Below are 16585 nucleotides of genomic sequence, written 5' to 3' on the forward strand. Positions count from 1 at the left end.
GGGTATAAATCCAGTCTCTTCTTAGATTGGGCTGAGGTATGGGAGTAGGAATTAGGTTAGACTAGAGAAGACACTAAATTTTGGAGAACTCAAACCTTACTACTGTCCCAGCCTGAAAGGACACCAACAAGGATTATGATCTCTAGATACCCAAGTGTTCCATTTCCTTAAAGACATCAATAGGAAACTGGCTGCAGAATTACAGGGCAGTACAAATAACAACTATTTTGAATGGGCAACAGTGAAATAGGCTTAAAGCATTATTTTACTCTTCTAAGAACAGATGCCAATGGTTCTCAGTGTGACAGCTACTAATGATTTTGGATTTAGGAGATACTGCTATTTTGAATGAAAGTGTAACGGTTAGAGCAGGGGTGGCTAAACTGCGGCTTGGGAGCCACGTGTGTCTCTTTCACACATATTGCGTGGCCCTTGAAGTTCCCACTGCCCTGTCGGCTGACTTGGAAAAAACATTTATCTTTTTAAATCACTTATCCAAGCCAAACCATCCAATGGATTGGAGAATGCATTTAAACTTAAAGTTGCTTTCCACCCCTCCCTCCCTCCTGTATGGCAGCCCTCAAACATCTGATCTTTATTCTGTGTGGCTCTTACGTTAATCCAGTTTGGCCACGCCTGGGCTAGAGTGTCTGGTGGAAAGCCCAAATTTCAAATTCCTGCTAAGCTGTGAAACTTGATGGATGATTGTGGGCCTGTTGAACATGTAGACTAACCCACATTATAGTGAACACCACCTAAACTGCTTAAAAGGACAGAAAAACAAAAAATATAAAATATGTTATCTCAGCCATCATTCAACACAATCCTTTCATCAGCGTCATATTGCTGAACTACAGCTGGATGATGAAGTTGAACAAATGTATCTTGTCTGAGTTTATCCAATGCAAAATCTGAACTGGTTCTCAGCCCCTATGCTATACTTTATCAGGAAGGAGAACAAGAAGTTTGTGTTTTACTACTACTATTGAAAAACAAGTCAAAATACACTTGAGAGCTCAACAAGGCAGACAGAACAACTTCAGTGCATTACTATTAGCACTAGCTAATTGTAAAAATTAGAAAGCAATGTGCCTTTTTCCTGTATTTTCATCATCCAAAACTGCCTTTTATTTCCTCTGAACACAGAACACCAGTAACACATCACATAAATTCAGCTATACTTTTTTTATTAAAGGAGAAGCATTCTATTTTGAGATCCAGAAACACAGGCATCAGCATTAACATTCCTACCAACACCCACTACCCCAGTTGGAGTTAGCACCTTCCACAGAAAGCCAGACATTTGGCTTCATTTTCAAACAACACACATCAAAAGCAACAAGATGTTTCCCCTTTTAGAAACTATCTCCTGCATCCTCTTACATAGCAAAAGAGACACTCCTCCATTTCATCCATAACAAGAAACTACTTGAACTTTAATAGAGGTTTGAGCAAACTCCAGGGCTATGCAAAGCAGGCTAGACAGATTTCAAGAAATACAAGAGGGGTTCCCTGCCTACTGGGAAAAACATTTTGTAGACACCCTGGCCGCTGATTGGGAAGGCAGTCAAAAAGCTAATGAAATGTGATAACCACAAATATTCCAACTGAGAATAAAGGTGTACCTGGGCTACCTGCAGTCCTTGAGCTACCAGCTATAATTGCAGGTTTTTTTAATTATTAAAAGGGGTTAGGACAATCAGCAAGGCAGTCGGTACTGTCCAGGTCAACCATGAACATCTGCCCATATTATATGACAAAGCACTTTTGAAGCTAACCAGTAGTATCCACTATTAATAGTGGGAGGAAGATGGGAGAGTTTACAAAAAGCAGCAATATTCTGTGTTTCCCTTCACCTTCCAAAGTACAACTCCATGGAACTTTATTATGAAACTCAGGATTGCTACTGAACATGCACTCAATAGCAATGCTATTCTATCACTCTGCATGTTTTCCATAGAAAACATGTTTTCCATGTGTTTGCTGGTGACTAGTAGTTTTAAAAAAATTAAATTTTATAAAGTATTGTGTTGGTCTTTCACTCCAGGGGTTCAAAGAGGAATGCTATTAGAAAATTATAAATGACTTTTGGTAAAACTATCAGATTATGCTTTCTTCTATAGCAAGGGTGGTAAACTGTGGCTTGAGAGCCACATGCAGCTCTTTCACACATATTGTGCAGCTCCCAAAGGACGAACTTAATGCAGGCTTACTCTCAAGTAAACATGCTTAGCATTGGGACCTCAGTCAGCCTCTGAGCACTGACCTGTAGGTAGGCGATTATTTCTGCCATGTGTGAAGTGGGGAAGGAGGGGAAAACAGGCAGGCTTGCAAGCTCTTCTCCACTACCACCAAGGTCACCGGAGACTCAGAGCAGTGAAAGAGAGTGCAAGAGCTGGGGGAACCACTAGAAGGAGGGATGGATTTAAAGATGGATTTAACCTTTACCTATGGTGGTTTTATGAGGACTGCTATTCCCAGTTTTTAAATAAAAGTCTCCTTCTAGCATAGTCATGTTGTAAAGCACATACATATGTATTTTACCTTTCTGTGCAAATAAAGTATTAAGAGTTAAGACGTGTGTAATATCTGTTCATGTTTTGCAGCTCTCAAACATCTGACATTTATTCTATGCAACTCCTACATTAAGCAAGTTTGATCACCCCTGTTCTATAGCATACCATAGTAGCACTACCATCTGCACAGAGAAAAGGAACAATCACTTCAAAATACAGAATCCATTTTATCTGTTTACTGAGAAGTTATATTAGTTACTGCAATTAATTCTAGGGACACTTTTAAAAAACACATGCTATCCAAATGCTGCAGCCAATGAATTTGGAATACTATATCCCAGGGGGAGTAGAAGTATCATAAGAACAAAAATGTTTTTAAAAGTCCACAGTTTAAATTATTATCCATATTAACAGCAGTAGGGATCAGCACATATACTGTATTATAAAATACTTATGGCGGTAAAGTCTTTCCATAAACAGTTACAAGAGCCAGTTGAGATGGATGGAAGGAGGTAGTGGAAGGGAAAATGTGGAATGAATGGAAGAGAAGGCCTTTCAAGATACAGTGCTGAGTGGTGGGCAAAAGTTGAAGAACTTGCCTGGGAAGGGCACAGCATTATTGAGCTGCCAAATCATTATTGTGAACAGCTACTACAAATGGACTTGAACAGTAATGCTGTTTCAATACAGTGGGTGGAATATGCAGAAGGAAATTTGGAAGGCTGTAGGTTAAGTAAGTTTCAGGCCTTGGGAGCCTGAAAATGAGAGAAAACAGATTAATGTTGACTATAATTTATTTGCAGTGCAATCCAAAGCAGAGTTATTCCAGTCTAAACTTACTGAGTTAGACCACAGGTGTCAAACATAAGCCCTGGGGACCAGAACCAGACTGTCCAGGTCTGTTATCTGACCTGTGAGCAAGGAAGAGGAAGGTGGTGGCAGCAGCAACAAGAGCAGTGAAAAGACCTGCATCAGGTTGATTGGCTGAAGGATCCAACCCTCCCCCCCCCCCCCGCCTTGGTTGGGCCAGGCTGTGCTTGGGTGGCCACTGCCGTCTCTCCTCCTCCAGTCAGGGGCAAGGTGGGTCACTACCTGCCCATCAGTGCACATTTGCACTGGCCAACCCAAATCACCACCCCCACTTCAGCAGAAGCCACCTCCTTTATCATTGCCGCCACTACTACCTTCTTCTCCTTTGCCCATATCTCTTGTTCTTTCTCTTCTGTGATACCAGAGGAGGGAGAGCTGCTGATGGAAATGGGCATTAGGAGAAATGTAGGAATGGAAATTCCAGAGTGTATCTGGGAGGAGGGGACTGGAGGGAGGAGGCATGGAAGGGAAGGGTTGAAGTGCAAGCAATGGGGTATGTGATAGGAGCTGCTCTTGGAAAGCCATGGAAGAGGAGGAGAAATATAGGAAGGGAAGGTGCTGCGTGTTTGTGTTGGGGAGGGGGTTGGCATGCAAGAGCAGGAATGTAGTTGGAAGCTAAGACTCAGCTTATCTATCTTCAGCCACATTAAAAGATTTAATTAGATTTTGTTGCATCATTTTTATTTTCTAGGCATCTGTATCTTGCTTTTCTCCCAAAATGGGGACCCAAAGCAATTTACAAATATTGTTCTACCCATCCATGTTTTTATTCTCATAACTGTTCAGGGTATGTTAGGCTGAGAAAGTGATCGGCCCAAAGTCACCCAGCAACTTCCATGGCAGAGCAGGGCTTATGAACTTGGGTCGCCCAGTTGTTCTGCCTCATGTTTGAATTTCAGCACTATGGGGTGTATGTGTGTCTTTGTGGAAGGTCGGGTCTCTAAGTGTGACTGATGTACAAGGAAAGGAGTGGTCAGTGGGAGGAGACTTGAGATTTGGAGGAGAGTGGATTAGTGTGGATGAATCACACAGTGGTAGTGGGAGAAAAAGGCTAATTTAGGAATTCTGACATTGACAGGTGGCTAGAAAATCTGTAAAAGTTCATGATTTTTGTGATGGACTGAGCACGTGTTGAGGATGGTTGCTCCAGTTCCTCAAAGAGTTATATTACAAGTGTATGTTTTGGGGTGGAACTCTCCAAGTGGGGAAGAAACCTTGCTTCACACACAAAAATGCTTCCAGGGTTTCAGAGAAAAAAGTTGCTGATGTAGTGTAGTGGAGAAGTTTATTTTCAGAGAAGAGAGAGGGTTCAAATTAACCCCAACTCAAGTCCATTGCCTTCTTTTTGGGGCAATGTATATCTGTGAACAGTTCTTCTCTATTATACATGTTAATAAATCAAAAGTATGTTCTTAGCTTACAGATATATACCTAAACAACATACTCAAGATTGCTAAAGCAGAAACAATGGCTCCAGATTTTGATGGAATAATTCAGAGCAAGAGGTATCAGTTATCAAAGTCTGTTACATAAAGGAAATACTGTGCATTAATATTTTAAGCACTTTTGTATTTTGAGCAAAAATAATTCCGTTAATTGTGTTTGCCTACATCCTTAATACATTGGTTGCTGTAGATTTTCCAGGCTGTATGGCCATGGTCTTGGCATTGTGAGACCTGACGTCAGGTCTCACAATGCCAAGACCACAGCCACATGGCCCAGAAAATCTACAACAACCAATGGACTCTGGCCGTGAAAGCCTTTGACAACATATCCTTAATACAGTTTATAACTCTGGTACCTAGCATTATATGTTATGGCACACATGGCCCAACCTGACAAAATGACAATTATGTCAGATCCAGTCCTCATAACAAGTGAGTTTAACACCTCTAAGGTTAGACTAATTTTGCATAGTACTGTAAGACTGGTATCTGAATCCTAAAGACACACAATTAGACCTAAGTTCAGTTGGTGTCATCTTAACTCACTTGGATCACAAGCCAATTGTGAATGCACTGTGTGCACATTTTAATGACAGATTTCTACCAAACTGTACATCCTCTAACACTGGTATTAAACAACCTTCCTGTCCCTATTCAACTGCTGTATTTATTGTTAAAATGTACAGCTTCTTTCAGAGCATGGGGCTGTTCTTAACAAGTTCATAAAAATACCATCTGAAACCATATGAACTATATAAAAACAAATGATCAACAATGTTATGAAGCAGTGATATATTGCTAACATCAGTCCAAAATATTTGTCCAAGTCATTGTTTTCGTACATTGCCCTCTGAAACAAATTTCAAGGTCAACTTCTGCCCGCCTTCTTTAGAAGGAAGCTCCACAACTGGCTGACAGGCCATTAGCCATTGGAACAGCTAGTACGACAACAACACTTCCGAGAAGAACTCAAAAGATGTTGAGCTACAAGAAGTCATTTCTTCACCTTCATTTTTATATCCAAAATTTAATTTACTTCATTTATACCCTACCTTTCTCCCTATCTGGGACCCAAGGTAGCTCACATTGTTCTCTTCTCCTCCATTCTATTCTCTCATGTTATCCTGTGTGATAGGTTAGATTGAGTGTATGTGACTGGCCAAAGGTCATTCAACAGGTTTCCACTGAAGAGCTGAGATTCAAATTTTAACCTCAGATGCTAGTCTAAGATTCTAACCATTAAACTACAACAGCTCTCTAAATTACACTACATCACACTGGCTTTGGGCTACAAGAAAGAGCACCAACCTGAACATATCCCTTCAGCAACTACAGCACAGGCAGCTGAGTACTTGTGCTTGTAGCACTCATATGGAGGCAAAAGGACAACTGTTGATTGTACATATGTTACTCCTTTAGTTTCACCTTTGTTATCTTGAAAGATAACATAGTACACAAAACATGTGAAAAACTATTACCTCCCTTTTATAGTTCTTTGCCTAGCACAAGCCACATGCCTTTGTTCTCAATGACATGTGAGGGGACCTGGACGAATACTTTTCTGTGGCTTCAGAAAGTTCACTATATTATAACTTGGGGACCATGCTTCAGAACAGTTCTTAACCTATCTATATACCTTGGAAATCAATACCAAGCTCATGTTCAAGGTGCTACATTATGAACATGTGTGAGACAAAGGAGGCAGCTATTTTTTATGTAGCAACATGTTAATAGAGAAAATATCACAAGTAGAGAACAGAAAGAGCAGCATAAGCAGGTTTAGTGACCACTGAATTTTAACAGCACAGTATATCCAAGGAATCAAGCTTTGCTTCTGAATTCTTCCATAAGATTTTCGGGTGCAGTTATTTTTTAAAAAAATAAAATAAAACATGTTCAAAACCAGCTTAAACCACTTCCCACCAATGCAAACCTAGTTCTTTGTGCAATATTTTATTTAATTCAACTTAACAAGTATCAGTATTTCTTATTGATATTTTATTAATTCATATGTGCATTATGGCTTTGTAACTGAAGTGCCTAAGGCACTACTTTCATTGCAATGCCATCAAAAAGTTCTCTAGTTCATTTAGAAGTACATTATGTCCTCACTCAAGGGGAAAAATTTAGGAACCAATTTTATAGCAGGTGTTTAGAGTTAGACTATCAAAGGTGGCATCTGGTAAAATTGCTTCCCACACTTTAGTTTAGTAAGCCCAGCCACACTAGAATAAGATCCAATTATTTAAAATTCTAAAACAACCACAAAAATAATTATCTAAAACTGGAAAAATCAGACATTTTAATACTGTAGCACTAAACCAGCACATGTAAATACACAGCATGTTGTACTTACAATGGTTATACCATATTAAGTTGTATATACTGGACAAAACCTGGTAACCATCAGCTCTAGCAGACAAGGTTTGTGCTGTTGTTCTCAAGTCAGAAAAAAATGATGTACATATGTGGTTTGTATAAACACAGAATGTACTAAATTCCTGTTCTGAAAGATCTTCTAGGAAAATTTCAGATTTTATTGTAAGGATCAAAAAAGCAAGCTGTTTAAACACTTGAGTACATAGTGTATAATTATAAACTAGAGGGGCAATGAAAGCTGGAGCCTGGAGGGAGCAACTGGAGCCAGAATTGCCACTTCATCAGTTTAAACAGGTCTAACAAGCCACCTGGCTGCTTCACTTTGTGTTCAAGTTCAGTATCAGCTAATGCCTATTTTAAAAATCTGTATATATGTAATACATGAAAATGGCAAAATCTGTTCTTTTTTCTGCTGGGAAAGATGGCAAATGTAGTTGGGCTGTGGAAAGAAGGGACTTGGCCCTATTAACAACAGCCAAGACCAGACACTGCACAGTGAGGATGAGAAGGCAAGTGATGAAAACTACCCACTGGTATACCAAGCAAACTAGTTGGTTTAAAAAAAATCAGATTATCTATTCTGAGATTTCCCTCTTCTGTAAGTAAGAATTGGAGAGTAGCTAAAACAAGAACAACTAAGAAGGTGCCCAGCGAGTTTCCTTTAAGGCAGATGTGCATGGATTTAAAGGATTTCCCAAATCACAAAGCTCCCTTTTGCTGACCCAACTTCCACAAGGTCAACTTTGGCTCAGAAAAATTCTGATACATTTGTGCATTTCTCAGGAGCCTCAATATGTTATATTTCAAAACTGGAATTGTTCTGTTACTAACCCACCTCATCACAGTCATTCATCCCCTCCATTAAAACTGTAACAATACAGCCATCTTAATTTTAATTAGAATTTCACAGATAATGTTTAACCTAGTCAAATTTAATCTGGCTACCAGAAATATGTTGGTAGCTATAGTCATCAACTGCAAAGGTCATTGCACTTGAGGGAATTCTCTTACATTAAGACAAAATACGGTTGAAAATCAGATTAACTACAGGTTAAGGCTTCCTTATTTTTCATAAAGAGAATTTCAGAATTAATATTTACTGGAAGCAATAAATGACACACACACACAAACACCCACTGAACACCTTCCTCCCCCCTCCCCATGATTTTTTGGGTGTCTTTTAAATTTTAACATGAATACACCCCAATAACTGCAAATCTTCACTGGCTGTTTCCTGCATAACAGTAGATTAAATGGTAGGTGCAAGAAATGATATCATGGCTCCTGGACTAAGTTACAGATTCTATGTAACAAACTGGCTGTGTCTTCTGCAAGTCAGGGAGCAGTCAGGTCAGTTGCTACTGTTTCAGATTCCAAGCTATAAGAAGCTGAAGGTTACGAATATTTCTATACACAATGCAAGATTACTTAAAAGTACAAACATTCTTAATTTAGTGACTCTGAAGAAGATGGTGGAGTTTGTTCTGTATGTTGCTTTCTTCTTGTGTTTTAAAAGCAGGGCACTGTATGAAGCCAACCAAACAAAACAAAAGCCATCCAAAATGAGCTGATTAAGAGCTGTAAAAACGTACATTTCCACTTTGGAATCTCCAAAGGAAAAGGTACAAAAGAATAGGGAGAATGTAGGGGGAAGCCTTTCTTTCATAGGGAGTCTTATTCCATAACAGTTTTGTACCCTCATTTGGAGTTCTGCTCCATATTAAGGACAAAAATTACTTTTCTTCTAATACATATATAACAGGGAGGACCCCCGGGTTGATTTCGTTTGAGTGGCTTCTCTTGAAAAGACAAATTTTTTTAAAAAAACCTAGTAAAACCTCACTTTCTCTACCCAGAGCAATTAGAAAAAACACAAACCAAAAACAAGTTACCTGCCGCAGGCCCAAAAGGAAAGGCATTCTGCATTCTCATAATCCACACTAAGGCTTTAAACAAAGGAATTTTTAAAATCCCACAATCACCATTTCCTCATCTGATATGGGTAGGCTGCATCCGCAATCTTATTTAAACCAGGGCTTCCTTGGCTGGGAATGTTAAGTAAACAGGGTCCCAGGACACAGCATGCACTCACTCTGCCTGTCTGTGTGTCTCTCTCTCCCCTCCCCGTGACCAATCTCAGAAGCAGCAGAAATGCTGTAGTGTTTGCCAAGGGGGAAGTGACATCAGTAGCAGCACTGCAAGAAAAAAAAAAAAACCCAGACAGCTGCTGATTAACAACCAAGAGAGGCTTACTGCCTATAAGAAAATGCATAGCTGTTGGCATAACAGAGCATTTAAAGAGAAAACTAGAATAAATGGCTAGTTTCTGTGGCTATTAGAGGATCAATCCAGAAAGAACAAGCAGCCAACTTTCACTTACATTTAGTTATTATAGAAGGGGGTGTGGGGAGGTGAGAAGCAGTGTTTAGTTCTCTCCTCCAAAAACACTTTTGAAGCCAGTAAAAGTAAATTATTGATACAATATATTGCACCATGTGCTATCATAATAGCTTATTGCTAGGTGGTTAATTCTTGAATAGAAAGAGCCCCGTAGTGCAAAGTGTTAAAACTGCAATGCTGCAGTCCTAAACTCTGCTCATGACCTGAGTTCAATCCCCAGCGGAAGCTGGGTTTTCAGGTAGCCGACTCAAGGTTGACTCAGCCTTCCATCCTTCCGAGGTCGGTAAAATGAGTACCCGGCTTGCTGGGGGGAAAGTGTAGACTGGGGAAGGCAATGGCAAACCACCCTGTAAAAAGTCTGTCATGAAAACGTTGTGAAAGCAACGTCACCCCAGAGTTGGAAACGACTGGTGCTTGTACAAGGGACCTTTCCTTTCCTTTCCCTAATTCTTGAATATGTTCACTTACAGATAGAAATGTTGGAACCTGCCTGAAGGTTTCTTCTCTTGAGTGGGGCTAAGCCATTCAGAATGGTAAGGTCACACCTCCTCCAGCTCTAGGCATGCAAATTTTACTACAAACCTTACTGGCTGGATCTAGGCTGACCCCTCCAATTCTTGAATAGCCCAGCTCCAGCACTAAATAATAATAATATTATTAATAATAATACGGAAGTGAATGACTTCACCCCAAAGATTCACCCCTCAATGTTCACTCCTTGCACCCTAGCACAAAATTGCATCGTATCCTGTGAAGCATAAGAAGCAAACTCTGTAGCCCTCATTAATTTTAATAAGGACCACTTGAGCATAATCAGATCTGTCTCCAAGTCCTGAAGTAGATTATCAGCCCATACCACAATGGCCCTTGTAAAGTTCAAAAGAACTGCAGATGCCTGGATTACCAGAGATAACGCTTCATTGAGAGCTGCTTTATTTTTCCCAGTCCACAGAGTCTTTCAATGTATTAACACTATCTTTGGATAACAGGGCTCCTGAATGCAAAGCCACTACAGGCATGTTGATCAGGGGAACCTTTAAATCCTCCACAGTTTCTGCAGGAAGGGCAACAAAGCAAGTTGCTACTCCCAGGTATTGCCCACTCAACCTTCAATACCTTCTCAAAAAAGTCAGGGAAGGGACATACTGATGAAGCTTTGGCCGGTCAGCCTCTACTATCTAATTTTGCAGAAACCAATGAATGTAGAGCAGGTGTGTCAAACTCATTTGTCACAAGGGCTAGATCTGACATAAATGAGATCTTCTCGGGCCTGGCTATCTGTGTCATAAAATATAATGCCAGGTAGCAGAGATATAAACTTTATAAAGGACATAGATAAACACAAAGATTTTTTAAAAGTTTCAAATAAAACATGCTTAAAACATTAGCACTCATTGATCTTAAAAGTGCTTTCTTTGTATCTCTCTTGTGCAATCCAGGGAACTGGGCAAGGGAAGCTCTGGCTCTTTGCTTCCTTCCCCAGGGAGCCAGGAGGGGGAGGAGCCTCAGACAATAGAAGGAAGAGAGGCTTGGCTCAGTAGCTCTGCTGCGCAACTGAGAGAGCCTGGCAAAGCAAGCTACTCACCCCTTCCTCCCCAAGGGAGGAGCCTCAGCCAATGGAGAAAATAGAGGCCTTGCTCTGTAGCTTTTGTGCGATTGAGCAAGCCTTGCAAAGCAAGACAGGGAGAAGGAAGCAGATGACAGTCAATTGCTTGGGGGCCTGATAGGAGCCCTATGGGGGCCTGATTTGGCCCCTGGGCTGCATGTCTAACACCCCTGAGTAGAGCTTCAGGTGTCTCATCTGATAGTTTAAAGAACGAATCACCTTTTGCAGTAAATGCTGGAAACGTTCTGCTTGAAACAATCTCTTGACAAGATGCGTCCTCTCCAGAGCACTTTCCCTCCTCCTTGTCAAAATCCATACAAAGATACTCTTGGGTTGAAGTAAACCCGTTCAGCTTTGAAACTAAACCCACAGCAGATCTGCATTTCTTACTGTGATGTCCAACTGCACTGCTCTTTGGGACTCACCTATTTCCTGTAGAGTTTGGGGATGGAGCCCAAACCCAGATCTTCTTTAGATCTTTCAGATGTTGTCCTCCAGAACCTCTTACTCTCTAAGCCATGGAGTGGGAGAGTGGAGAGGGAGATCCTTGGAGGAGGATGAATCATGAGATGGTGAAGGCCTTCTACCCTCAATATGAAGCCTCTACCGTCCCCAGCCCTTTCTCTCTTCACTAGCCAACTGGCTAGGATTTACAGTGGCAGTGACAGGTATAGGGCCCCTAAGGTATGAGAGCCCATATGATTTTCTGGAGGACCATCACTGCCAATGGGAAGGCTCATGGGGAACCTTCAAGCCTGGAACATCCAGTCTGGAGGTGCCAAGACAGGGTTGCCACTAAAATTCTATTTTTCATTTCCCTGACTTTCCCTGACCAACATTTGTCAATTTCCCTGACCACCATTCAAATATAACCACAAGTTAAAAAAAATGAATAGGCCAAGTTGCATTAATGCAAGGCCTAATGAAATGCTCCCCTCTACAACTATACAAGTCTCAACTGCAAAAATATTTGTCAAAGGAAGAGATTTAATATCAGCTTCTTTTAACATTAACTGCAGTAACATCTGTTTTGCAATTGCACCAAAAATTACACCAAGATACAAACTTCAATTCAAGTAAACTCTGAATGCTAACTAGTAACTTTCCAAAAGCTGGGAAAGTTTCACTTTCATGATGTAATGAGCAGGAGGTGGTTTCTGCAATCTAGAGAAGCAGAAAGCCCTCATTTGCAACCTTTATGCATGGAAGAAGTCAGGAAAGATAGAAGAAGATGATATTGCATTTATATCCCGCCCTCCACTCCAAAGAGTCTCAGAGCGGCTCACAATCTCCTTTACCTTCCTCCCCCACAACAGACACCCTGTGAGGTGGGTGGGGCTGGAGAGGGCTCTCACAGCAGCTGCCCTTTCAAGGACAACCTCTGCCAGAGCTATGGCTGACCCAAGGCCATTCCAGCAGGTGAAAGTGGAGGAGTGGGGAATCAAACCCGGTTCTCCAAGATAGGAGTCCGCACACTTAACCACTACACCAAAACGGCTCTCCAAAAGAGGGTGAGAGTGCTGGTACTCAGTAAACTCCAGCAGGAACAAGCAATCACTTTTGCAAAATTTACTTTGCATGGTGCAGAGCAGAAAGTGCTAGTTGTTGTCTGTGAAATCCAACAGTGGCAAAACTCATTTGCAACTCTGTGCTGGGTTTAGCAGAAGAAAAAACATCCATTCCATACACAAGCATGACTCAAAAACATGTTTATATTGATATGTAAGTTAAATGCAGTACTAGCAGGTAGGGATGAAAACAGGTAGATGTTTAAAGTTTGTATTTTGCTAAACATTTAAACTAGCCTTGCTTTGCAAATGCCACAGGCAAACCTGAGAAATCATGCAGGGGCAAAGCTCAACAAACATTAGGCTGGTTGCTGGGGGTCGAGATGAGAAAAATGTGGAGCTGGGAAAGGGCATCATTAAGTTTTAGTTGCATTCTGCTACTTCTCTATTTCAGTTGCCCCAAGAAGAGATCACGCTCTTGTAGCAGCAGGTCAAAAATCCACTGACTTTCCCTGACTTCAGACCACTTTCTCAGACCACTTTCCATTTCCCTGACTTTCCAGAAAGTGGCAACCCTGTAAGAAAAAGTCAGGAGGAAATAGCACTGCCACCATATTTGCTCCTGTTTGAGCACCTAGCTGATTGAAGGCTGATGTAAAAGGCGCTTGTCATCCTGTGTTCTCCCCCAACATGAAAGGTGGTCCTGAAACCTGGGGTGCTGCAGCAACTTGCCTCATTGCCATGATTGGGAGGAGGGGGTTCTTACCAGCCAATTAGTCCTACGGAGTTCCCTGCTGCCCTGAAGCTTCCTGGCACCTTGGGAAGGAGCCATCCCTCAGCCATTCCACCAGACCAGCTAGAGCAGGTTGGCAAACCATCAGAAGGCTGCAGCAGTGCTGGTGGCACAATCAAAGACTGGTCCGAAGCTTCAGAACCCTTTGCTCCCAGGGTTCTCCCATGTTGCGATGTAAACAAGAGCTGCCAATCCCCAGTTGGGGGCAGGGGATCCCCTGGTTTGGAGCCCCCCCCACTTCAAGGTTATCAGAAAGTGGGGAGAGAAATGTCTGTTGGCACTCCATAAAACCCTATGGAGGCCAGTTCCCATAGGATATAATGGAGAATTGATCTGTGAGTGTCTGGGGCTCTTGGGGGGCTGTTTTCTGAGACATTTTTAGCATAGCATCTGGTGCCTCTCCCTCAAAAACCCCCCCCCCCCAATTTCAAAAAGATTGGACAAATGTTTCCAAAAGGAGGAAGGCATTTAAAAGGCATGCAGTCCCTTTAAATGTGATGGCCAGAACTCCCTTCAGAGTTCAATCAAGCTTGTCACAATATTGTTCCTGGCTCCACCTTCAAAATCTCCTGGCTCCACCCCCAAAGTCCCCAGATATTGCTTGAGTCAGACCTGGCAACCCTAGAAGTCAACCTTCAGTCCGTCTCCACTTCCCAAAGCTTCAGGAAGGGGGTCTCTCCCACACTGAGACCAGTTTCGCACTAGAACATTAATCCTGGTTTAACTCTGTCCCCAAACTGACTTTCTACACTAGAATCAGAGAAACCAACTTTATGACTCTATGATTCTATGGTTTTAGTGTAGAAAGTCAGTTTGGGGACAGAGTTCAACCAGGATTAAAGCTCTAGTGTGAAACTGGTCTGATTCTTGTCTTTGCTCCTGAGGAAGCCACTTTCCTGTTCTCTTCCATTTTTGCCAAAAACCTAAAGGCTGACTTAACTGCAAATTTGCGGAGCTAGGCAATCTGCCTCTACTGGAGCTTCAGGGCTATTCAGATTGACAGATCGCACCCAAAGAATGCTTGTGAATGGTTCCTCATTCTCTTGGAGAGGAGTGATAAGTGGAGTGTTTCAAGTATCTGTCCTGGGACCTGTTTTGTTCAGCATCTTTATAAATGATTTGGATGAAGGAATCGAGGAAATGCTTATTAAATTTGCAGATGATACTAAATTGGGAGGGGTTGCAAATACAGTAGAAGACAGAAAGAAACAAAATACAGGATGACCGTGACAGGCTGGAAAAATGGGCTAAAACCAATACAATGAATTTTAACAGGGATAAATGTAAAGTTCTGCATTTAGGTAGGAAAAATCCAATGCATGGTTATAGGATGGGGGAGATTTGTCTTAGCAGTAGTATGTGCGAAAAGGATCTAGGGTCTTAGTGGAGCATATGCTAAACATGAGTCAACAGTGTGATGCGGTTAAAAAGGCAAATGCAATTTTGGGCTGTATCAACAGAAGTATAGTGTCTAGATCATGTGAAGTGATGGTATCGCTTTATTCTGCTCTGGTAAGACCTCACCTGGAGTACTGTGTTCAGTTTTAGGCACCACATTTTAAGAAGGATATAGACAAGCTGGAACGGGTCCACAAAAGGGTAACGAAGATGGTGAGGGGTCTGGAGACCAAGTCCTGTGAAGAAAGGTTGAAGGAGCTGGGCATGTTTAGCCTGCAGAGGAGGCAGCTGAGAGGTGATATGATCACCATCTTCAAGTACTTGAAGGGTTGTCATATAGAGGATGGGGTGGAATTGTTTTCTGTAGCCCCAGAAGGTAGGACCTGAACCAATGGGTTGAAATTAAATCAAAAGAGTTTCCGGCTCAACATTAGGAAGAACTTCCTGACCATAGAGCAGTTCCTCAGTGGAACAGGCTTCCTCGGGAGGTGGTGGGCTCTCCTTCCTTGGAGCTTTTTAAACAGGGGAGGTATTGTGAGTTTCCTGCATTGTGCAGGGGGTTGGACTAGATTACCCTGGAAGTCCCTTCCAACTATGATTCTATAATTCTAACAACCTGAGGAATGTTATACCATAAAATAATGGTAACTGATGCTTATTATAGATCTCTTAAAAGTTGGAACTAGTCTCCCTAGAAACTGTTTAGAATATTTAAGGTATTTGATAGTCTGATATTCAAAAAAGATAGAATGTGTTTGCATATAAAGGACACCATCTTCTTTAATGAAACCAAAACTTTCAGGACCCCCCTTCCCAATACAAGCTAAAGAAAAACCACTTAAAAGAAAAGTCACAATTTCTGTTTCCAGTGAAAAAGATATGTACCTGGGCAAGGTATAAGTCAGTGTTGAAAGCCTGAAGACACTACAGACAAATCTTTTGAGAGGAACACATTAGACAGAAAACATTAATGGTGGCATGGAGCTGGGTGCCGATGGCTGTTGCTGTGGAGCTGGGGCAAGAGAATTATACGGAAATCTGTCACATGGCAACCCTACTGCTGCTGCACTGTATCAGCAGCTGTACCAGTGAGGGGAACAACATCAGCCTGTTCCCATGTGGAAAACATTCTATAAGCTATTTGGTACAGCAGGTTCCACAGCAATAGAGATGTGAAAGAAAGTGATCTAAATTTAACTTTGCTATACCTCTGCTTTAAAAGTTCAGCAATCTTTTTTGTGCTTCTCTTAAATCAGCAGCTGTTCTCGCCTGTCACATGCCAGACAAGAAGCCTCACCACTCCCATGTCAGGAAACACTGAGCACATATTTACCAGAGTCTGGGAACTTTCCCCTTCTGTTTGGTCTGCTAATTTCAAATTGCTTTAGATCAAGAGTTCTGCAGAGTTGTGAAACTTTGTAAAACTTCCCAGTAAATTCCTCCACCTTTTAAAGGTGTTTGAAGTACTACTTACTCCCCTCAAACATACTGGAATTTATTTAGGTACAGCTGAATATTGCCAACACCCAAATTGACCTGGGTAAATACTATGCTGTTGATGTTTTAATTATCAAGAGACTAGGAATGAGCTATGGGCTCCTTTTAATGGCATGAAGCTATGGTTCAGCTACACACACATACATTTTATACACACACAGAGGTGCTAACCA

The 16585-nt window shown here is 41.5% G+C and overlaps 1 protein-coding gene across 2 annotated transcripts in view; it reads right to left on the reverse strand.

The window, feature by feature from the left end:
* The window catches only part of WBP1L (WW domain binding protein 1 like), a 55563-nt gene that overhangs the window by 16537 nt on the left and 22441 nt on the right, over positions 1-16585 (reverse strand). Inside the window, exon 1 of one of the 2 annotated variants that reach the window (XM_060241756.1) lies at positions 9103-9316. The exons of the other annotated variant lie outside the window; for it this stretch is intronic. Coding sequence (XP_060097739.1) covers positions 9103-9129 — 27 coding nt within the window. The 5' untranslated portion in view covers positions 9130-9316. Of the gene's footprint in view, positions 1-9102; positions 9317-16585 lie in introns of those variants that run through there. 2 annotated transcript variants of the gene reach the window in all.

Source organism: Heteronotia binoei, chromosome 6, assembly GCF_032191835.1.
Source record: "Heteronotia binoei isolate CCM8104 ecotype False Entrance Well chromosome 6, APGP_CSIRO_Hbin_v1, whole genome shotgun sequence".
Taxonomy (NCBI): domain Eukaryota; kingdom Metazoa; phylum Chordata; class Lepidosauria; order Squamata; family Gekkonidae; genus Heteronotia; species Heteronotia binoei.